At 39.6% G+C, this 25,016-nt stretch overlaps 1 protein-coding gene across 14 annotated transcripts in view; it reads left to right on the top strand.

Moving 5' to 3' along the window:
• Positions 1 to 25,016, top strand: part of LOC132774264 (protocadherin beta-16-like) — a 143,751-nt gene that overhangs the window by 92,173 nt on the left and 26,562 nt on the right. The window contains exon 1 of one of the 14 annotated variants that reach the window (XR_010909842.1): positions 4,610 to 4,947. The exons of 10 other annotated variants lie outside the window; for them this stretch is intronic. Coding sequence is in view for 3 of the 4 variants with exons in the window: in XM_060774191.2 (XP_060630174.2) it covers positions 19,071 to 21,419 (2,349 nt within the window). In the remaining variant the exon portion in view is untranslated. Of the gene's footprint in view, positions 1 to 4,609; positions 4,948 to 5,179; positions 7,326 to 11,543; positions 13,592 to 19,041; positions 21,420 to 25,016 lie in introns of those variants that run through there. 3 more of the 14 variants (XM_067467727.1, XM_060774195.2, XM_060774191.2) reach the window with 3 other exon arrangements.

The raw sequence follows: 25,016 nt of genomic DNA, 5'->3' as shown, positions 1-25,016 counted from the left end.
GCTTCATGGTGAAAGAGGTGAAGAAGTAGTACATGCCACAGTGGCAGCAACACGGGAGGCTTCCTGTGTTGCCTTTGGCGCAATGGGGGAAACCTTGTAGCGGATGCTTCCCCCTGTGGGATGGAGTTCACCTTGAGTGGGGCAATGTGAGGCATGGAACGATGGGGTCTCCATGCCCCCCGCTAGGACCCCACAGATTCACTATGATGCTTGGTGGATCCAATATCCCATGTGATAAGGCCCATAGACTGCCCACATACTGTGCAAATATCTATATAAAATACTTGATTAAATCAAGACCACTAGATACATGCATTAAATAAATGAAGATATGTCATTTGAATTTTAAAAAGTTTCAAATTAACCCATTATTAATCATAATAAATTTTCAAATATGTTAATATTGCATAGCAATGGTATTTAGGTATTGATTAATATTCATTTTTACTTGTATTTGTTACATTTGGGGTGCATTAGTGCTGTTTCCCCTTTTTAAAGCAAAACTAATATACTGGAAAAGTGATATCTGACAGATGATTAAAAAAACTAAACTAATTCACAATTCTGATTTTCAAAAATCATTTCAACAAAATGATTTTTAAATAATAGCAACACACTATTTTAGCTCGAATGTTCCCAGACCCTGGTATTTTTATTATTTTTGCATAGTATTCCTGTTCATAGAAGAAAATTCAGGTTTTCGTTCTTATGCTTCTTCTATCTTGTCCCAGCCCTTCTGTAGATAAACATATATGAAGCTCTTTTTCATTTATGCACTTAAACCTGTGCTTGAAAGGTGATGCGGTTTCTCAGCCCCCCCCCCCCCCCCAGAATGAAATATAATATAATAGAATATATTTATTGTCATTGTACATTGTACAACGAAATTAAATTCTTTTCCCACCACACATCCCAAAAACAACACACCCAGCCCTCAACACTTCAACTACCACTACACAGCCCCCAATGCCACATCAGTGCAAAACCATGGAGTTCAATATAGTTACAGTTCTAGTATAAAAGCTATCTCACAGTCTGTTTTTTCTTGTCTTTTTCACCCTGTACCATCTGCCAGATGGTAATAATTAAAAAAAAAAGAATATACTGTGTACGATGGATCTTTAGGAATGCTTTGAGCTTTCTTGAGGCAGTGGGACTTATAACTGTCTTCAAAATTGGGGAGATGGCAATGAGTGATTCTCTGTGCAGTAGTGGTGACCCTTTGGAGCATCTTTGTATCTGTCATTGTGTAGTTGCCAAACCATGTGCAATGCAGTAGGTTAGGACACTATCTATAGCATCGCGATAATGTTATCAGCAGCTCTTCATTCAGTTGTTGGTTCCTTAGAAGTCTCAGGTAGTACAGTCTCTGCTGGGCCCTTGAACCAGTGCTGCTGTATGAGTGCCCCAGGTCAGATCCTCCTTAACAGTGACACCCAAGAACTTAAATCTTTTAGGACCCACTCCACTTGGTCTCCCTTTATGACCATGGGCTGAATTTTTGGTTTGTTCTTTCTATAGTCCACTATGAACTCCTTGGGCTTATTGATGCACCACAAGAGCAGCCGATCCACCTCATCCCAATCAGCAGACTCATCCTTTTCAGAGATATGACCCATCACTATTGTTAAATATCTCCATCAAAGTTTTAACAGAGGTTGTAGGCTTTGGTTTCCAATGTCACTAATATACTCGTGATACTCAACTCTGTTTTTATTTTCTGTCTCCAGAGAATCTGCTTTGGTGTGCAACCAGTATCTATTGTCAGGAATGCACTGAGTGAAGGCCAAAACAGTTTATTTCAGATAAGACAGAGAAAGACAGATCAAAGTATAGGATTTTAGCCTGGGCTTGATAGGATTTACACTCCTGTAATTTCAGGTTCTCAGATTGGGACTTCCGGTCTGATTTGTGCCTGGACTCCTGGCTCTCAGCAATTCATAGCTAAAACTAGTGTGCAACTGCCAGACATGGCTATAGTGACCTAGACCTTGATTCTATTCCAGTTGGACTTACTTAATATATTCTGCATGAGGTTGCATCAGCTGTTTTGGACTGTTACCTTGACTGCATCTAGGCTGCTGATCAGGATTGGTTATTGGGTATAGATAACACCATTGTTGGAATAGTTCAACTATCATTGTTTCCAAGCATAATTCAAGGTTCCAGTTGTGACCTTTGCAGCCATTTATGACTTGGATCCAGACTATTAGAAGGACTGTATCTCCCTATATGACCTTGCTTAAGTTTTAAGATCCAGATGAGAAGACTTTCAATCCCACCATAACAGCATGTTTGCTAAGGATGTGGGCAGAGTCTTTTTGGTGTCTACTCCCAGGTTGTGAAACCTCCCTGCACAGAAGACTTGGTTTGCTCTCTCTCTGTCCTCTTTGTGTTGGCAGGAAAATAACTTTATTTAGACAAGCTTGTTTTTCTTAACTTGCTGCAGCAGAAAGAGGTCTAAATAGTGTGTGCTGTGCATTTATCTTTTCTATTGTGTTTAATTGTGTTTTAAACTATTTTAACTGTATTAAAAAGTGTTGTTTGCTTTTTAAAATGTGTACTAAGAGTTTTTGGCTAAACTTACTGTTAGTCCCAGATAGTAGCCTTTCTTTAATTTGGCCCAACCTCTCTTTAATATAACACAAAAATACAAAATATAAAGTCTCAGTGTGGAGTTGCTGAGCAGTCTGGTATGTTATAATCCTTAGGAGAAAAAAAACCCATGTAGTATACATGGTAGTTCAGGGAAGAGTTGGAATCCAAGATATTTTGACTTTTTGAACTGGATTCCATTTCATTGTGCCAAAAAAATAAAAACCAAATCATGACTGTTTACAGATGGAAAGACAGAATGTTTACAGACAGAAAGATGTTCAGTCTTCTTGTCATCTTGGTGTCTATCACTTAAGCCTGGAACCTTGGGTACTTCTCAACTATTCTCCCTATTGGATAAGGTCATGGAGATATTGAGAATGGATGTAACTTTTCTATTTGTGCCAGACTTCCCCTCTCCTAGGACATTGTTCTCCCTTCGTTCCTATTTCCTCCATTCACCTGGAGTTTTCCACACATTGCATGGAAGTTTGGAAAGTGGTAGCATTCTATGGAAGACAAAAAAATGTCAAAAGATGTTTGGCCAATTTATGAGGACCTTACAAAAGTCTTTTTGCGAAATGTACGGTTTGGGTCATCATATTATCAACAAAGGCTTGCGAAATTCTTCCTGGAAGAATGTGTTAGAAGTTATGTTATCAGGATAATCACTACATCTATTGAGGGGCATGCCCTTGGTAGAATTGTGTTGTGCTGCAATGTAAATGTGCTGCAATGTAAATACCCTCTTCATAAAAACTCACTTCAACTGAAGCCACCAAATCATCTGTAATCAAAGAAGGGTGACCGGAGCGGTCCTCATCATGGACGTTGTCACGGCCATCTTTGAATTGTCGTAGCCACTTACGCACTTTGCTTTCATTCATAACAGTATCACCGTACACTTCACAAATCTATCGATGAATTTCTGCAGCAGGCAGGTTCCTTGCTGACAAAAACCGTATCACTGAGCGAACTTCAAATGTGGCGGGTGAGTTGATAGCCTTAAACATTTTTAAAGCACAGAACAGAACCGTACAGGTTAGCTACAGAGCGGAAACTGAGCACAGTTGCTCCCGAGGCATGCCGGTACACAACACACGCGGTATGCGCACGAACTACTAGTGTCTACAACAAAATGGACCTTACTTTAAAAATACCCCTCGTAAATATGAGGGTGCACTCTGATGCAGACTTTGGGAGGGCAGTTCTGCCCACCAGTCTTCTGATGTGCCTCCTGCCACCAAAGTGAGCTGCTTCCTAATTGGCACCCATATTTGTGATGCATAGTGATCATAAAGAAAAAAAAAAAGAAAGATTGCTAATGTGTAACTGATCTTTGAGTGGTCGTTTATGCATTCACATATCCCTCCTTTCCTTTCCTTCATATTTTTCTGGTTCTTCCACTGTGTTGAACAGATTACAACTGGTAAAATGACAACTTGTGGATTATGCAATGGGTAGAGAGGGCAAAGCTGTGGCCAAAAGTTTCCAAAGAGTGACTCTATGCAGGTGCAAGTGAATTTAGAGGGGGGGAAACCTGGTTGCAAGAGACTATCTATTATGACAGCTCAACTAGCTTTTGATGGATGCCCTCCCCATTGTCTTACATCCCCAACAGCTTTGAAAATGATAACCTGCATGGTATCTAACCTATAGATTATGAGGAAATTAAAGATTTTATGTTATCCAGGCTATGGATAAAGGTTGTCCTCTATTGAACTCTGAAGCTCTTATGAATGTCCACATCATGGTTGTAAATGACAAAGCTGTTCATCCTCTACTCACTTCAGAACAGCACTTCCTTATCAAATGACCTGATGCTAATCAGAAACTGGCTATTTGGTCACCAAGGTGGTGGCCATGAACACAGAAATATAGTCATGAATTTGTGTCACATATTTGGTCTAAAAGCTTTGTTTTCTTTCGTAGCTACAGCTTATTCATGAAGAAACATTTTCATAAAGTTTCCCATAATTTTGGAGGCTATTTTACTGCTAATAATCTAAATACGTTTACCTTATTTCAGAGGCAAACATTCATATTAGTTGCAACCACATTCAGCCACATGGTGGCAATATAGGCCAAGACATAACTGCAAAACCCAAATGTTCACATTCAGGGAAACAAAAGCCCAGGAAGCTGTGAGGATAATTGTGTCAAAGACAAGATGGAGAGTTTTTGTCTCTCGTGAAAATATAACATCCAATGGAGGAATCTAGATAGAAGGAACAATATTTTTGCAACGGTTCTTGACAGGGTCAAAGTGAAAGGCTCTATATTTGGACTTAAAACTGAAAAAAGAAGAAAGAGAATCCTGGACCATGGATCATTACTTCTTGAACAAACAAGGTCTGTATCTTTTATTCTTGTTCTCTCTGACTAAAGTATTGTGTGCTTCCATACATTATACTGTGCCTGAAGAGAAGAGAAGTGGATCTGTTGTAACTAATGTTCTGAATGATCTAAAAGTGGGAGTTGGGGAGCTCTCTGCTCGCAGAGCCCAGCTGGTGTCCAAGAACTCTAAGCAGTATTTCCACTTTGATATTCAGTCTGGGAATCTACTCATAAATGAAAAAATAGACAGAGAGACTTTGTGCAGTCAGACTGAGCCTTGCTTGCTTCTATCTCAAATTGTGCTCCAAAACCCTCTGAAGATCTACAGTATTGAAATGCAGGTGGAAGATGTAAATGACAATGCTCCCAAATTTTCTAAAAAGGAATTTGAGCTGGAAGTTCCTGAAAATGTCCCCCCAAAATCAAGATTTCCCTTGGAATCTGCTCAAGATGAAGATCTGGGGGAAAACAGCATACAAAATTACACTCTCAGTCCTAATGATCATTTCCATTTGGGTGTGGAAAGCAAGAAGGATGGAAGCAAATATGTGGATCTTATTCTGGAGAATCCTCTTGACAGGGAGGAGGAGCCATTCTTTAGACTGACACTTATGGCTGTTGATGGAGGGATACCACAGAGAACAGGCACAGTGCAAATAAATATCAAAGTATTAGATATAAATGATAACTCTCCCGAGTTTACTCAGTCTGAATACAAAGTAAGATTAAAAGAAAATAGCCCCCAACATACTCTGATTTCAAAAGTGGAAGCCAGAGATTTGGATTTTGGATCAAATGCTCAGGTCACCTACTCGTTCCATCGAGTGCCTGAAAAAATACGCAATTTATTTCAGTTGAATGAAATTACTGGGGAAATCACTGTTTTGGAAGAAATAGATTATGAGAAAGAAACCAGTTATGACATGAGTATCAAAGCAACTGATGCAGGGGGCCTTTCTGGACACTGTAATGTTCTGGTAGAGGTTGAGGACATGAATGATAATGCCCCCGAAATAGCAGTCATCTCCATCAACAGCCCTTTACCAGAAGATTCATCCCTGGAGACACTTGTTGCCCTCTTCAGTGTTACAGACGAAGACTCTGGAGAGAATGGGAAAACACTTTGCTCTGTAGATATGAACCTACCCTTTGTATTAAAAGCAACTGTCAACAACTTTTACCAACTTATGACCCAAAGTTTCCTGGATAGAGAGAAAGTTGCTGAGTATAATGTCACCATCATAGCAACAGACAGTGGATCTCCTAGGCTCACCTCAACAAGAATTGTTCATGTGAAGATCTCAGATGTCAATGACAACCCTCCAGTATTTGTCAAATCTTTATTTGAGATGCAGATCCAGGAGAATAATATTCCAGGACTACTCATTGGCTCTATACAAGCTGATGATCTGGACATGGAGCAGAATGCCAAGATGACCTATTCCCTTTTGTCTGGGAATATTAGTGGTGGTACCGTGGCCTCCTACATCTCCATTAACTCTGAAACAGGAAACATATATGCTCTCAGATCTCTAGACTATGAAAAGATAAAAGATTTTAAAGTCACAGTGAGGGTTAAAGATCACGGTACACCCCCCTTGAGCTCAGATGCAATGATTCATATCATTGTCACAGATGAAAATGACAACACTCCCTTCTTCTTGTATCCCCTTCAAAACAGCACATCCCCTTGCAATGAACTGCTTCCCAAGATGACTGAAGCTGGTTACCTGATCACCAAAGTGGTGGCTGTGGACGGAGATTCGGGTCAGAACTCTTGGCTTTCCTATGAACTCCTGAAGGCCACAGACCCTGGTCTTTTCAGCATAGGCACCCAGAATGGAGAAGTGAAAACCAGAAGACCACTCACCGAGAAAGATACCAACAAACACCGGCTTGTTGTTGCAGTCAAAGACAATGGCGTCCCTCCTCAGACCAGCACTGCAATGCTCAATATTCTTCTGGTGGATGGCTTTTCTGATCCTTACCTGAAGGTGGTGGATGTCCGTCAGCAGGATCCTGAAGATGAGGGAACCTTGACTATGTATTTGGTGATCTGCCTGGCATCTGTCTCTTTTGTGTTTCTACTTTGCATCATTGCCTTTGTTGGGATCAAAATGTGCAAGAAAGACCACGGAAGCAGCTTAATTGTTGCTCCTCCTCACTTCCCGCCCACTATTCCAGAGAACTGTACTGATTCTCAGAGTGGCTCACTTTCTAGGAATTATCAATATGATGTTTGTTTAACCAATGGATCCCTGAGCAGTGAGTTCAGATTTCTCCGGCCCCTCATCCCTGTGTTTTCTGTGGTGGATCCCAACCTCCCTGTGAGCCACAAAACTAATTCTCATGATCTTACACATTCGCTGGAAGACAATAAATCAATGGAACAGGTGAGACAATACCTTTCTTTTTAAAATTATTCTATAATGTTCCGTCATTGGTAGTGAGATGGTTAGTTTTGAGAATGTTTTGGAATGTTTGAAAATTTCCATAATGTAGGTTGCTCTGTCATTAGAACTGACTTCCATGATTATTGGCAATGTTCCAGATTGGTTTCTTCCCTTGTATTTCTCTTTGCATTTATATCTATAATGACTAGATAGCGATTATACAGTCTTTACAGACCTCTGTGGCATGTCTTGTGGATGCTAGAGATCACACACTGGCATGTTCACATTTTTACTCTCAAATATAAACACAGACCCTTGCCTTTGTACCTAGCTCAGTGTGCATATTTCCACCTGTTCCCTAGAGTTCAGTATATAGCTGTGGTAATTTTACAAAAAAGTCTAGAGATCCTAGTAACTATGAAAAAGTACAAGGTATATATTTCAAGAGAAAAGTCATATTTGAAGTACTGTTTTCTGTGGATTAGATACACTTTCTCCTTCATTGAGATCACTATTTTTCATCTTCCAATACCATGACAAAGTATATGTTTTGGATGATGGATTGTTGATGAGAAAGCATTTCTTATGGTTCTAGGGCATACATTGTGTACACTTGTGCTAGAGAGAAGCACAGTGTTGGAATTATCTGTTTATTTGAAGTCCTTGCAAAAGAAATTCATCTGCAGGTGATATATTACTAGTGTCATTTTTTTTATTTCCCTTTCTTTTGCTGTCCGTGCCCCTGTTCAGTAGACGTCACCTCACTTTGTGTCCCTATAATAATTGGATGTTTAAAAATTTGGCTTGTTGTGGAAACAAGAAGTGGCGATAAAGCTCCAGTGGAGACACCTTTTTCCAATGATAACTCTTCCAAGGGATAGTTTCCCTTCCCAGGAGTAGGTTCCACTCATTTCCTGTTGTTTGAGCACCGTTCTGAACTTTGAGACATTGGTAAGTTGCATGTTTCTAGGCTGGGAACTGCCTGTATTGAATAAATATTTTAACACTGGGGATTACCAAATATTAATGCCATTTAAGTACCGCTTGTATTCAGTTAATAGAATAATTAATGTATGTTTGTAGGCTGGGAACTGCCTGTATTGAATAAATATTTTAACACTGGGGATTACCAAATAGTATGTCATTTAAGTACAGCTTGTATTCAGTTAATAGAATAATGAATTTTCTCCCTCCAAGTAATAAACATCTGCCACCAATCAGTCACCACTGTAATAGTAATAAAAGCTGGTATTCTTTGGTTGGAAGATATTCTTGCAGATACATACATTCTTCACCAAAGAAGGCTGCCAGAGAGAGAGTTTCAGCTATCTGCTTTTGCTGGAGACCTCTGAATCCATGAGGATGTTTGTGACAGCCAATGTATCCCCTGTGAACCCCAGTGTATAGTTGACTAAGAATGTGTTTCTCACAGAGAGGTAGTGGTTGAGATAATATTCTGGTTATAGATGTAACTGAAGCCTCAGGCTTGTTCTGACGCATTCAGAATCTTACAAAAAAGCTACATGCCTTGCTAGATATGAGCAGAGAATATACTCCGTGTGCTTTTAGTATCATTTTTCTGTGCTATAATATGCAACCCCTGTTTACCACATTCTCTCTTCTTTGCATTCTAAATACAACACATTTGTAGTAGTAGTTGTTGTTATTTCATACTTTTAAACAACTTTTTTTTTACCTGCATTGAATTCATATTTAGTCTGCTCATCTCTTGTAATATGTCTGGTTTGAACCATAAATAGCTGTTATTAATATCTATAACTTATCTATTCCTTGCAGTAGGTAGGATTCTAGAGAGGTCTTTCTCTGTCAGTAAGAGATGGTGACTTTCATGGGATAATGAATCTGCTCAGATTTTACTGTGAACTTTAAAAGCTCTGAAGACCTCATCACACTGAGAGAAAGAAGCCGGGGGACAGCAGGGGAGAGTGGGGGAAACCATGGGCAGCATCATGCTACATTCCTTTACAGTTGAGGGTCGTGTGGGGACGTGTTATCTCTTTCCACAAGATTCCCCCATTGTCCCTTGCTTCCTCCCGCTTCCACTTCAGCTCCTTCTATGAGGAGTCGGGTGTACGCTTGACTCCTCTGGGCAATGTTTCTCTGTGCTCCATTGGAGCCCCTCTGGAAGTAGCCCTGCATCATTTGATGGGCTTTGGGAGGCTCCGTGCTGTCAGCATGCTGGCAGCACAGAGAAGCAAGAAGAAGATGTGCCTTGACCTCAATGTGAGAAGGTCCTTCATTCGCCAAGGCAGTTCAATACCTTTCAAAGTACAGAGTGTCATATTTGCTCCAGTCAAGTGCCATCAAATATCATGCGTCCTCAATTTTTAAAACATTGAAACAAAAAAAAAAGTGTTTGCTAGTGAATGTAATGTGCAGAAAAATAATCAGACTGATTAAATGGCACATAAGAATTGAACCTTGCTTGCTTGGCTATTCCTTTGCATCTTTTGATTCCTCCCTTCTTTCCCCTCCATCCTCTCAGCTCAGTCAGTCAGTTGATGTCAACCAGTGGGGGTGTTCTCTATGGTGTCTCTTTGTCAAATGTGGTGGGGCGGGGAGACCCTCTCTCCTCGTTGTCTGTGTCATTGGACCTGTCAACCTCATGTTGAGTTCACTTTCTTAACATTTTCCAGAGAAATGTTTAAGCCAAAATTGAGCAATATTCAAAATAAAAGAAGATTTTTTTCACAGCACAACACAACTGCCACATTTTCTGTTGTACTCACATTGGTTTGTGCTCACTTACAACTAGGTTGCTGCAACTAATACTGTATTAAGCATTCTAAGAGTAGAGATGCTAATGGTAGAGATGTTAATGGTAGCGAAACTCTAGAAACTGGCCTCTACAAATGGAATCTGTAACAGAATCTCTTCCCAGTCTTAAAAATAGGATGTGTTTAGCAGGAAGCTCCCTGAACAGCGAGTTCTGGTTTCCGAGGCATCTTTCTCCCTTTTTTTCCTCCAGAACTTCATGAGTATTTGCAATTTTGTGCTTTTTTTTTTAATCTTTCATTATCAATTTCCACTTGTGTAACTTTTTGTCCGGTCATACAGAGAGTAAATATGGTGTTGTTTTCCACATGGTATCTTTCATAAGTTTATGAATCTGTCTGTCCTTTTCTGTCCATTCTATATTTTCCCAGCATAAATAGGAGAGTTGTTTCCCAAAATCTATCACAGGGAGAAAGGTAACAGGTTCTTTAGGGACAATTTGTTATCTGCAAAATCTGGAAACAGTGAGAGTATCACTAAAGTTTGACTTTGGTGCAGGAGTGACTACTTAAATGGCTCTTTGCTGCTAAAATATCAGTGTCACATAATGTTACACCATTATTTGGGTCTTATCTGTCTGCTCATAAACCATTATGCTTATAAAAATCTGGAAACAAAAATGTTTAAAGGAAGTGTTTAAAATGTGGGTACAGTGAAGTTTTCAATGGAAAGGGTATTGACTGTTTTCTCATTTATATATCATCTTATGCTAATCAATCTTTAATTATTATTATTACTAAATAATGCGTAATTATCCCTATACTGCTAAGCTTCCTGTATTCTAAATTGCCTTTCAATGAAAAATATGTATCCTGAATTATTTTTCATCAGCCACATGGTGGCAGCATAGGCAAAAGGATTGCTTGGATTTTTTTTTATTGGTGAAGCGATTCACACACAGCAGCTCACAGCGGAGGTCCCTCTGAAACAAGAATACAGCCACATTTTCTGCGATGAAAAGATAACATTCAATGGAGCAATCTGCACTTTAGTCAAATAATATTGTGGAAGCATTATATTGGGGAGGATACTGAAGAGAGGAGAGTGAATTCTGAACCATGGAAGATTGTTTGAAGAACAAACAAGGTCTGTATCTTTTGCTATTGTTCTCTGTGACTGAAGTATTGTGTGTCTCAATTCAGTATTCTGTGCCCGAGGAGAAGAAAATTGGATCCCTGGTGGCAAATGTACTGAAGGATCTGAAACTGGGAATTGGAGAGATCTCTGTTCGAAGACCTCAGCTAGTATCCAAAACGTCTAAGCAATATTTCCTTCTTGATGCCCAGTCTGGAAATCTGCTGATAAATGACAAAATAGACAGAGAGAATTTATGTGGCCAGACAGAGCCTTGCTTACTACAATCTGAAATTGTGCTCCAAACCCCCTTGGAGCTGTATAGCATTGAGATCAAGATAGAAGATGTGAATGATAATGCCCCCAAATTCTTTAAACATGAATTTGACTTAGAAATACCCGAGAATGTTCTTAGAAATATGAAATTCCCTTTGGAATCTGCCAGAGATGATGATCTGGGGGAAAACACCATACAAAACTACACCCTCAGTCCCAATGAGCATTTCAAGCTTGGTGTGGAAAATAATAAAGATGGAAGCATATATGTGGATCTCCTTGTGGAGAAAGCCTTAGACAGGGAGAAAGACCCATTCTTTGGACTGACACTTATGGCTGTTGATGGAGGGATACCACAGAGAACAGGCACAACTCGAATAAATATTAAAGTCTTAGATAGTAATGATAACTCCCCTCAATTTACTCAATCTGAATATGAAATAAGATTAAAGGAAAATAGTCCTCGTGATACACTGGTCACCAAAGTGGAAGCAAGAGATTTGGATTTTGGATCAAATGCTCAAATCACATACTCCTTCCATCGAGTGTCTGAAAAAATTCCTAATTTGTTTCATTTAAATGAAATGACTGGAGAAATAACTGTTTTGGGAAAAATTGATTATGAAAAAGAAACCAATTATGACATGAGCATCAAAGCAACTGATGGTGGAGGACTTTCTGGGCAGTGCAAGGTCCTAGTAGAGATTGAGGACCTGAATGACAATGCCCCAGAAATCTCAGTCATATCCCTCACAAATATGATTCAAGAGGATTCTCCCCTGAACACAGTAGTTGCTTTCTTAAGTGTTACAGATAAGGATTTTGGAGACAATGGCAAAGTGACATGCTCTGTTGAGATGAACCTTCCCTTTGTTTTAACATCCACAAAGAAGAATTACTATCAGCTAGTGATCCAAAGTCCCCTGGATAGAGAGAAAGTCTCCGAGTACAACGTCACTATCACAGCTGTTGATTGGGGTTCTCCTAAGCTCTCCTCATCAAGAACAATACATGTGCAGATCTCTGATGTCAATGACAATTCCCCAGTATTTGAGAAGTCTTTATTTGAAATGACAATACGAGAAAATAATATTCCAGGACTACTGATTGGCTCAGTCCATGCTGCTGATCTGGACGCAGAACAAAATGCAAAACTGATCTACACACTTTTGCCAGGGGAAGTTGGTGATGACCCTGCAGTCTCTTACATCTCCATCAACTCAGAAACAGGAAATATTTATGCTCTGAGATCTCTGGATTATGAGCAGATAAAAGATTTCAAAGCTACAGTGAGGGCAACGGATGGTGGTATCCCTTCCCTGAAGTCTGATGTTGTTGTTCGAGTTGTGGTCATAGATGAAAATGACAACGCTCCCTTCTTCCTGTATCCCCTTCAGAACAGCACACACCCCTACAATGAACTACTACCCAAAGTGGCAGAGGCTGGCTACTTGGTCACCAAAGTGGTGGCTGTGGATGGGGATTCTGGTCAGAACTCTTGGCTCTCCTATGATATTCTGAAGGCTACAGATCCTGGCCTTTTCAACATAGGAGCCCAAAATGGAGAAGTGAGAACCAGAAGACCACTGACAGAACGTGACATTAACAAACAAAGGCTTATTATTGTGGTCAGAGACAGTGGTGTCCCTCTTCAGACCAGCACTGCAACACTCAATATTCTTCTGGTGGATGGCTTTTCCGATCCTTATCTGAAGGTAGTGGGTGTCCATCAGCAGGACCCTGAAGATGAAGAAACCTTAACCATGTATTTAGTTATCTGCCTTGCATCTGTCTCTTTTATCTTCTTACTTTGCATTGTTTCCTTTATTGGTATCAAATTATGCAAGAAAGACCATGGAGGCAGTTTTATTGTTGCCCCTCCTCACTTTCCGCCTGCTCTTCCAGAGAACTGTACCGATTCTCAGAGTGGCTCACTTTCCAGGAATTATCAATATGATGTTTGTTTAACCAATGGATCCCTGACCAGTGAGTTCCGATTTCTTCGGCCTCTCATTCCTGTTTTTTCTGTTGCGGATCCAAACCTTCCTGTGAACCACAATAGCTCTTCTGGCACGCAGGACTTTCCCAATTGTTTGGAAAACAGTCAATCAAATGAACAGGTGAGAGAATGATTTTTTTTTTCAAGTTTTAAAATATTTTTTTATGAGTTCACATGGTGTGATGAGAAAGTATTCCCATGCTTTGCCACCACATATAATATTTCATGATTCACAGAACTTCATCAAACTGAGCTGGGGAAAACAGTGAAAAATGGGGTGAAATGGGGAAAATTGTCTTCTTGCGTATAGAATCATCTTCTTTTGTGTGAGATTCCTGTCTTAAAAGAAGATGGAGAATTTACTAACTCCCATCACACAGGATCACCTCCTCCTGGCTCTAGCTCAACCATCTCTAGAGGCAACAGAAGGCATTGACCTTAAGGCAGACACCACTCATCTGGGCTTCTTTATTTTTCCTCTCAATCCCCTTACACTCAATCTTAGATAACCAAAATCTACTATGCACTAGAACTTACTGTAGTTGATTTTAAAAAAAGGAAAACAAAGTTAAAAAACTAGCAGTAGTGCAATTTCAAAAGCTGAGATTATTATGAAGGAGGAATGATAGGAAAAACAAAGTGGTGATATCGTGAAATTGGGGAATTCCTAATATTTAATTTATTTAAAAGAAACTACCATGCTGGGCTCATGAAGCAGGATTTTGATTGAGAAATTTAAATGCTTGGTAGGACACCTCTCCATAGAAACGCCCATTACTCCACGTCACTGAAGGCTCTAATAGCTAGAAAAAATGATGGGTGAAAACAGGATTGCCTTGAGCATCTTGGCAACAACATTTTATGAACTGAAATGGTTGTTATTGGTTTCAAAAACCCTGATTTGAAATGCCATTGACATATTTGAATATTGATATAGGCTACTTGATTGAATTAAATCTGCAACATGGCAGCTACATATTACCTGTATTTTAAATAGGTATGGAAATTTTCCTAGGATAATAATACTTGAGGAGTCATTGTTTATACCCACGACTGTAAAGAAAAATGATGTTATGCCTATTGGTATTACACAGCCATGCATATAGTTGCAAATCTGGAATATTCATAGGGTGTCCTGGAAACATGTTACATTAAGGACTCCATCACAAAGGGCTATGGATTCGCTATGCATCATGACAACTCCATAGGGCGGGGAGAACCAATTGCTCCACACTCACTATCATCTGACTTACCTGAACCCGTATCCCACAGGGGGAATCATAGCTGCTTCCCCCTGCCCCCATTACCCCAAAGGCAACACCGGAAGCCCTTGTTGCTGTGGCAGTGGCTTACATCATTTGCTCTCCACTTTTGCCATGAAGGCCAGCCGGAAGTCCCTGTGCATCATGTAATGGGCTGTGTGTTGAAAGTGAAGAACAAGTGGCATACAATGGGCAAATCAGCTCATCTGATGAGGTTGTAAGACACATAATAATAACATTGTCACACAGCCACCGAGAATGTTGTGTGTTGTGGCAGGGTGTGTGGAACCTGGTGCCCCACACCTCGCATCGCCTGGTTCTAGCTGAGGGCAATCTCATGGGAGGAAGTGTGGAATGCGCAGCTCCCCCCCCCCCCTCCCCAGCTGCAAGATGCACCAACTCCACCCTACTTCACCCATGGAGCCCTGCCGGTGTCACTTGATGGGATCTGGTGGGCTCCATGGGTGAAGTAAGATGGAGCTGTTGCATGCTGCCGAAATTTGCCCTTTGTGATGTGGTCGTAAGAAAGAAACAATAAATCTTCACAGATTATCTGGCTATTAAGAGAACCCAGCTTCTACTGTATAAGTGAAAGATAATTTTTAAATAATGGAATGGAATAAAACTTCCTAACAGGATTATACTGTACTCCTTATAATCTCAAGAGCAATTCAGGAATATTTTCTCTCTGTGCCTGAAGCTATAAACTTGGATATGGCTAGGATGCTTAGGAAATGCGAATTAAGAGTGTTCTGAATGTCCAGAACACTCTTAATTCGCATTTCCTAAGCATCCTAAACACACCAGGAAGTGAAGGAACGTTTAGATTATCTACTGTCAAAAATGGAGAAAAATCCTAATTAAATTTTTGATGAAACGCAGTTGAAAAGCAAATATAAATTAAGTTAAAAGGGAAAAGGTTGGTTTTTATGCTAAAGAATGCTATGTATTTTGAACATAGGAAAAGCAACCTTTAAAAGCAATGGTACTTGGAGGATGGGAATGTCTGGTACATGTTTCAAAATGTTTTCATTTTCAACAGCAACAACTCTTCACTGATAAAAGCAGGATTCAGCAACAAAGGACAGAAACCAAAAACTGTTGTATCTTTTCCCATAAATAAGTGCATCAAAAGAAATATTGCCCATAATAGTTTGCTTAGCAAATTGATTAATTGTGGAATAGAAGGAAACACCATCAGATGGATCCATAATTAGCTGGAAAACATTATTCTAAGAGCCATCATCAATGGATGCACTTCAAACTGGAGAAAAAGCTCAAAAATTCCATTCTGTTATTATCACTTTTCAACATCTTTTTCAATGATTTAGATAACTGCTTCTTAAACTGTGGGTCCTGACCTCAAATGAGCTCCCCTTAGCTCCATGTTGGGATTGGGAAAAATTCAGCAACAGCAAAAGGTTTCTGAACATGACCTGGTGACTGTCAGCAGATGGCTGATTTGCCTGTCCTACGCCACTTCTTCTCGCTTTTCACCACGTAGCCCTTCCCATAATGCACATCAATTTCCGACCAGTGAATTTATTGACTGAGTGAAAACATGAATCCAATCTGGGACTATAAAGAGGAAAGGAAAGTGGAGCACACCGCTGCCACGGAAACATGAGAGGCTCTCTGTGTTGCCTTAGGAGCAATGGGGGGAAGCCGGACAGTGACGCTTCCTCCATGGGATGGTGGTTGGGGTAAGTTGTGTGATGAGAGGCATTGAGCAATGGATTCCCAATGCTGGAACTCCTGTGGATTTGTCGTGATGTATGACAAATCCTCAGCCTAATGTGATGAGATGGATAGACATTTGCATGCATCTGTTGTGAAGTGTTTATAGTGGACTCTGCAGAAAAAGCTTCAGCTGTATTTCACCAAAGGAAAACTCACCTTATATTCTGCACTACTAAGGCCTCATCAGCAAAAGATATAGATAAGATAGAATGAGTTCAGAAAGGGCAAAAAGGATGGTATGAATTAAGCCGAACAAAACATATGAAGAAAGTTTGAAAGTTGAGGAAGTTAATAACAATAACAATAACAATAACAATAATCTTTATTTATACCCCACCACCATCTCCCCTAGAGGACTCGGGGTGGTTTACATGAGGCCAAGCCCAGTAGTACAATCAAACAATATACAACAAGAACACAACAAAAAAATACAGAACCAAATATAAATATGCAGATCAAACAATATAAAACAATATAAAATCAGAACATTTAAACACAGAAAAATTATCACAGTGAGCTGGGCCAGTTGCAAAGAATTAAACTTCAAAATGTTTTAAAAACACTGGGTGAGAGGGCAATGTAATGTGTCAGGGTAGGGGATCCGGGGGACAAAATAGGGTTTGATTGCACCAGCAGGAAGATAAAGTGCTTCTGAGGACATTTTTGCCGGGTTTGGTCAGGTCAGGGATTAATATTCGTTCAGCATCATAGAGGTGACACTATAGATGGGGCAAACAGAAATGGAATAAATGGTCATTCTCCAAAGGCACATCAGAAGTTAGACATGTTCAACCTGGTAAAGAAAATACTGAAGGATGATATGATTGTATTCTTTAAATACCTTAAGTCCTGTTGTGGGGAGAAGGGTGCAGACTTTTTTTGTTTTTTTGCTGTTCTAATGATTAGGATCAGCTCAATATTTTTAAGTTATAGAAGGTAGATTACTATTAAACATTACAAGGGACATCTTAATGGTAAAAGTAGTTGAGCAATGGGATGAATTACCCAAAGAAGTGTTAGGGTTTCTCTTCTGGGCAACCCTTATGGAGATGTTCTGCATTGAATCATTGGTGGAGTCAATGGCCTACCTGCATGCTTCCAACTCTATCATTCAGTGATTCTATTAGGAAATGGTAACTGCAGTAGCTGCTTTGGAAAGGGATATCTTGGTTTTCAGTATTCCTTGGCAGAAGGAGAGAAAATGAAAATATACCAACATACCAGGCAAATTTGTTTGTTTCTTATGCATTTTTCAGTGGTTGGGTCAGGGATGAACCCTCACTCTGTTTAGTTCCAAAAGAAAAGAATAGTGAGTCTAATATACTAAAAGATTTGAATGTAGATGTCAAAGCAGTTTGGTTTCTAGGAGCTCCAAGCAGTATTTCCAGCTGGATACTCACTCTGGAAATTTGTTACCAAATGATAAAATAGACCGAGAGGCTTTGTGTGGTCAGAAGAATCCTTGTATGTTACTCTCTGAAATAATGTTGGAAAATATTGTGCAACTGTACAAATTTGAAGTTCAAATTTGTACAGTACCTGAAGAAACCTCCACAAATATCCATTTTCCTTTGGAGATGACTCAAGATTCAGACAAAGAAGGAAATAGTGGATAGAAACTTTGGACAGGATTCTTAGCTTTTCTGTCCATTTCTGAAGGACATGAAATACAGTCTGTTTATTGTGGGAATTCAAAACAGAGAAGTGAAAATCACGAGACCATGAATTAAAAAATGCCACGAAGCAAAATGTGATTGTAGTTATGAGAGATAATGCATATCCTTTCTAGTCGATCACTGCTAAACATAGTATTCCTTTAGTGGACAGCTTCTTTGAATCTTATTTGATAATTTTGGATATCCCTAATAAGGAAGGAACAGAGGAGGTAGACCTCTGTAATTGATTACACGCTATCTGCCATCTCTTCAGTTTTAGCACTTTCTGTCCTCATATTTATTATATTCCAGATTCTAAAACAAAGTGAATTCATGGGAACATAATATAATTTATTTCATTTTTATGTGACCTTATTCTAAGGAGAATTATATGAGTTTCAGAAACATTCTAATATGCTATTATTATGTTTCTGAAAATCGAGATGGGTGTACCTTTATTATGAAACTATTTTCAATTATTATATTTTGTTTCTTTTTCTGATTCTATTCTTCTTTATCCACATAAAAGGAAGAAATGTTCAATATATTGATAATTTACTTGATATAAGAGCTAAACAAGTATGCTGTACTTGTAAACTTAATCACTTCTAGGTATATGCAATAGTGATGTATTTTCCAAGTAGACCACATGATGGCAGTATTGCCCAAGTCATTGTAATTTAGAAATTTGCACTATCCAGACTGAACTAGGAAAGCTGTGCTGCTGAGACAGATCTGAATGAGAGGGAAGAAGGATCTTTAGCTTGGAAAGAAATATAACATCAACGATAGCAGAGCATTAACTATGGCAGAACAAAAATAATTTTCACAATAATCTAAGGGAAGAATGTAAAGATCTTACCTGGAGGAGGCTAAAGACATGGAAGGCTACTTCAGAAACAAACAAGGTCTGTACCTTTTGTTTTTAATCTCTGTTTCTGGAATGATGTGTGCTTCAATTTCTTATTCTGTGCCTGAAGAGAAGAAACGTGGCTCTCTTGTGGCAAATGTGCTGAAAGATCTGAAACTGGGAATTGGGGAGCTCTCGGCTCGCAGAGCCCAGCTGGTGTCCAAAAGCTCTAAGCAGTATTTCCACCTAGATACTCAGTCTGGGAATCTGCTCATAAATGACAAAATAGACAGAGAAGCATTGTGTGGCCAGACTGAACCTTGCTTACTACGTCTTCAGATAGTGCTGGAGGACCCTTTAGAGTTCTACAGTGTTGACATAAGCATAGAAGACGTGAATGACCATCCTCCCATATTCTCTAAACAAAAATTTGACCTAGAAGTTCCTGAGAATGTTCCTAGATATATGAGATTTCCTTTGGAATCCGCTCAAGATGAGGACCTGGGGGAAAACAGCATCCAAAACTACACTCTCAGTCCCAATGAGCATTTCAAGCTGGGCGTGGAAAACAATACAGATGGAAGCATATATGTGGATCTCATTGTGGAGAAAGTCTTAGACAGGGAGAAAGATCCATTGTTTGGACTGACACTTATGGCTATTGATGGAGGGGTACCACAAAGAACAGGCACAGTTCAAATAAATATTAAAGTTGTGGATATCAATGATAACTCTCCTCATTTTACACAATCTGAATACAAAGTAAGATTAAAGGAAAATAGTCCTCGGGATACACTGGTCACCAAAGTGGAAGCAAGAGATTTGGATTTCGGAACAAATGCTCAGATCACCTATTCCTTCCATCGAGTGCCTAAAAAAATACTTAATTTGTTTCAGTTGAATGAAATGACTGGAGAAATAATTGTGTTAGGAGATATTGATTATGAAAAAGAGACAAGTTATGACATGAGTATCAAAGCAACTGATGATGGAGGCCTTTCTGGACAGTGCAGGGTCTTCATAGAGGTTGGGGATGTGAATGACAATGCCCCAGAAGTCTCAATCATTTCCCTTAAGAACATCATCCGAGAAGATTCTCCCCTGGAGACAGTGGTGGCACTATTTAGTGTCACAGATGAGGATTCTGGAGACAATGGGAAAACTGCATGTTCTGTTGAAATGACACTTCCCTTTGTACTAAAGGCTACTCAAAATAACTTTTACCAACTTGTTATCCAGTATCCCTTGGATAGGGAAAAGGTCTCCGAATATAATGTCACCATTACAGCCATGGATCGGGGCTCTCCTAGACTCACTTCGACAAGTATTATTCATGTGCAGATAACAGATGTGAATGACAACACCCCAGTTTTTGGAAAGCCTTTATTTGAAATGAGATTGCAAGAAAATAATATTCCAGGATTACTAATTGGCTCAGTCCATGCCATTGATCTAGACACGGAACAGAATGGCAAGGTATCCTACTCAATTTTGCCTGGAGAGATTGGAGCTAACCATGCTGTATCTTACATCTCCATCAACTCTGAAACTGGAAATGTTTATGCTCTCCGATCTTTGGACTTCGAGCAAATTAAAAATTTCAGAGTTACAGTGAAGGCTACAGATGGTGGTATTCCACCTCTGAATTCTGATGCTGTTGTTGAAGTTGTGGTCATAGATGAAAATGACAATGCTCCCTTCTTCCTGTATCCTCTTCAGAACAGCACATTCCCCTGCAATGAACTACTTCCCAAAGTGGCAGAGGCTGGCTACTTGGTCACCAAAGTGGTGGCTGTGGATGGGGATTCGGGTCAGAACTCTTGGCTCTCCTATGAAATTCTGAAGGCTACAGACCCAGGTCTTTTCAGTATAGGAGCCCAGAATGGAGAAGTGAAAACCAGGAGACCACTGACCGAACGTGACTCCAGCAAACAAAGGCTTATTATTGTGGTCAAAGACAATGGTGACCCTCCTCAGACCAGCACTGCAACACTCAATGTACTTCTCGTTAATGGCTTTTCTGATCCTTATCTGAAAGTGGTGGATGTTCATCAGAAGGACCATGAAGACGAGGGAACCTTGACCATGTACTTAGTGATCTGCCTGGCATCTGTCTCTTTTGTGTTTCTACTTTGCATTGTTGCCTTTGTTGGAATCAAAATGTGCAAGAAAGACCATGGAAGCAGTTTTATTGTTGCTCCTCCTCACTTCCCGCCTGCTATTCCAGAGAGCTGTACTGATTCCCAGAGTGGCTCACTTTCCAGGAATTATCAATACGATGTGTGTTTAACCAATGGATCCCTGACCAGTGATTTCAGATTTCTCCGGCCTCTCATTCCTGTGTTTTCTGTTGCGGATCCAAACCTTCCTGTGAACCACAAGACCGCTTCTGGTTCCCATGATCTTCCCAATTGTTTGGAAGACACTCAATCAAGAGAACAGGTGAGAGAATGAACTATTTTCAGGTTTTTAAATATATGTTTTCCTGATAGGATAGTAAATTATCCTCTAATCATGCTTCACCACCGGAAATAACATTCTATGACTCAAAATATAATCAAACAATACTATCAATGAGAAAGAATTTTCATTGTAGTAGATCCTTGAATGTCATCTCGTTCAGTGGTGGGCTGTGTGTAGAATTTATGTATGCTGGTCATGTCCTGAATGTTGTAGATTCGAAAAATAACTGAGGTAATTGTTATTTGTAGTTCTCCAGTATAATTTCTGTGATGCTCCAATTCCGCCCTCGTCCTTCTATTATTTACATGATTGATTGTTCGACAGGCATAAAAGAATTAATCTGTCACTTTATTACTACCACACCTTTTGTCCAGGTTTGGGAGCTTATTGAAGAACTATAGTCAATGTTCTGTCTTTATTGTTTGAACCTCAACACATTATTACATATCCAAATGCAAATGGCTTCTTGGTGCTCTTACTTCATTCAATTCAGAACTTGATCCAATTATTGCTGGATTAACCATTTTATTGAACCAGGAAGAAGTCATTATAATTAAATGGGGAAATAGTACTATTCAATAGCTATTAGGAAAAAAGAATGACTTAAAGCAAAGCTTGACCGCAAAATTATCATAATCCATGTGGATATTAGTGGTTTTAATGACTTTACTTAGATTTGACTTAACATGGACATTTGAAGTGAGGGGTGCAAAAGTTGATATTTAATGTAGAAAATCTGAAACTGTGGCTGCCATATATTACATATATATTTAAATAAGTCTGCTAATGTTTCTGGGATGTTAAAACTGAGGATTCATTGCTTATATTGATAGCTGTATATCGGTACTGCAAAGCCATGCATAGAGTTATATATTTGGACTGTTCAAAAGGTGTCATAGAAACACATTACTTTTAGGGCGCTTCTACACTGACATTATTATCCAGCTTGGAACTGGTTTGTAAGGAACTTTTTTTTCCTGAGTGGGTGATTGATTAACTGGGCTGGAACTGGTTTGAGGCCATGAAGATGATTACAGTAACCACATTACTGTATGGCTTCAAACTGCTTTGTACCCACCCCCCACCCCAAATTGGTATACGCATCAGTGCACTAAAGGCATATTAAGTGTGCCTGTGTGTGGGGGGGGGGGGGGGCAATTAAAAGTGGTTTGATTAGTCCCCTTTTGCCAAGTCATGACCTTTGAGCATTTTTCGGCAGCCCCTATTCTGGATCCTTTCCTTCACTTCAGTAGGGTGGGTGTCTCTACAATATGTCCACCATTTTGAGCAGCTGATTTCACCCTGATCTGGAATATATTAATTCAGCTCCAGTGCATTTTATGGTTTACATCAGACTTTCTTGTGATTTTTTAAATGTCCTGTTTCTCATTTAATCTGTGCTGCGGCACACATTGCTAGTGGCCAAACTGCATTATATGGTTCATGTAGAAGGGCCCTTGCACCTCTACTAAAACAGAAACATCAATGTTCACAAAGCAGACTTTATGAATATTGGAGTCCCTCACTACTATGACTTCCCTTTTTATGGAGTTTGCAAATTTGTGTTTCCTGTCAATCTAAAAAATCAATCATTATGTCACCAAAGTGACAGCTAAGGTCCCAATCTACATTGACCATTTATTACTGTTTAAGCAAAGAAAGTGATTTTATTGTGCAGATTACTACATAGGAAATTCTGGGTCTGGTTTGAGCCCCAGATGGAAACTACACAAACTACATAGCATTGATGCAGATTAAGGACTTTCTTTTGTACACTTTTGTGAGTTTGTTGTCTGTTTCCCACAGTTAGAAACTAGTTCTGAAGTTCAATAAATGGTAGATGGAGTCTTAGTCACATAGATCCAGTCTACAAGTAGCATGTGAGTACAACTGTGACCTTTGTCTATTATTCCCTGGCAATATGATATGAAGGCATACTGCCTCAGATTCAAGCTATTGGTGTGTAGACTACCAATCACTGATAATTGTTCAGGGAGTTAGCAACTATTTCTGCATTTTATGACAATCATCTACTGCATATGTGTTGTGTGCCCTCCACCACAGAGGCCTCCCAGGGAAGCCCTGACCTTTAAGCATTCTAGCTAAAGATCAGCTGCTACCAACAGTGCTATGGATTCTGAAGAGTCATGAATAGAGGGCAAAAGGGAGAAACGTGCCAAGAAGAAGGCATGTCAAGTTACCATTGTTGGAACCGCCTTCCACCTGGAAATCTATGTCCAGATGGAAGGCCATGCAGAAAGACCATGTGAAAGACATGGGGATACAGAATAAGTCTCTGTAGTCCCTTATGGTGTCACTGCCAAGATTCTACCTCTGGAAGACAATCATATTTGGCCACAAGTGATCATATTTGATGATGATGTGCTGTATAAAAATGCTTTTCTCTCATTATTCAGCTCCATGGGCTGAACCCATGGTTAAACAGAATGGAATAAAACTTCCAGAGAGGACTATCTCAGGAGCAGTTCCTGAATCTTTCATCTCTGTGACTCAACTATGAACTACAATATGGCTGGGCATTCAGAATATTCTTATTGTGTCCTACCTGAATATCCTAAACACATCCAAAAGTAAAGTAAAGGCCAAATTATCTACTCTGTTATAATTGAGAAAACTCCCAGTGCAGTTTTTGATTAAAATCTGTTGAAAAGAAAATATGTAGATTCCCTGAGGGTCAGTAAAAGCTGTATATCTCTGACATCTTTATCTTCTTTCATGGTTAGGTTTCTATATGTCTTTACTTGCTGATAGGACACACTCATGCCCATGGTTATTCTCTTCGCAAAGTCTTCTCAAATAATATTATAGGATCCTCATTAGGTTTTTATGCTAAAGAACTCTATGTATTTTGAGAATATTATGAAAGGCAAGACAACCACTATTTCTTAAAAAGTTCCTAGAAGATATGAACCCATATGACATATAAAGATTGCATGCTCTGTTTCAAAATTCTTTCCACATCCGTTATGATAACAGAATTGAAAAAAAAGTAAGATGCCACTATTGTAAAACAAAACAAAACAAAAAACCAGAAGCTATAAAGTGGAAAATAGAGGGAGAAACCGTGGAGGCTGTGACAGACTTTGTATTTCTAGGTGCAAAGATTACTGCAGATGCAGACTGTAGCCAGGAAATCAGAAGACGCTTACTTCTTGGGAGGAGAGCAATGTCCAGTCTCGATAAAATAGTGAAGAGTAGAGACATCAGACTGGCAACAAAGATCCGCCTAGTCAAAGCCATGGTATTCCCTGTAGTCACCTACGGATGTGAGAGCTGGACCTTAGGGAAGGCTGAGCGAAGGAAGATCGATGCTTTTGAGTTGTGGTGTTGGAAGAAAGTGCTGAGAGTGCCTTGGACTGCGAGAAGATCCAACCAGTCCATCCTCCAGGAAATAAAGCCTGACTGCTCACTGGAGGGAAAGATACTAGAGACAAAGTTGAAGTACTTTGGCCACATCATGAGGAGACAGGAAAGCCTAGAGAAGACAATTATGCTGGGGAAAGTGGAAGGCAAAAGGAAGAGGGGCCGACCAAGGGCAAGATGGATGGATGGCAT

The sequence above is a fragment of the Anolis sagrei genome, chromosome 4, assembly GCF_037176765.1.
Source record: "Anolis sagrei isolate rAnoSag1 chromosome 4, rAnoSag1.mat, whole genome shotgun sequence".
Classification (NCBI taxonomy): domain Eukaryota; kingdom Metazoa; phylum Chordata; class Lepidosauria; order Squamata; family Dactyloidae; genus Anolis; species Anolis sagrei.
This window is presented reverse-complemented; position numbering and strand designations above follow the sequence as displayed.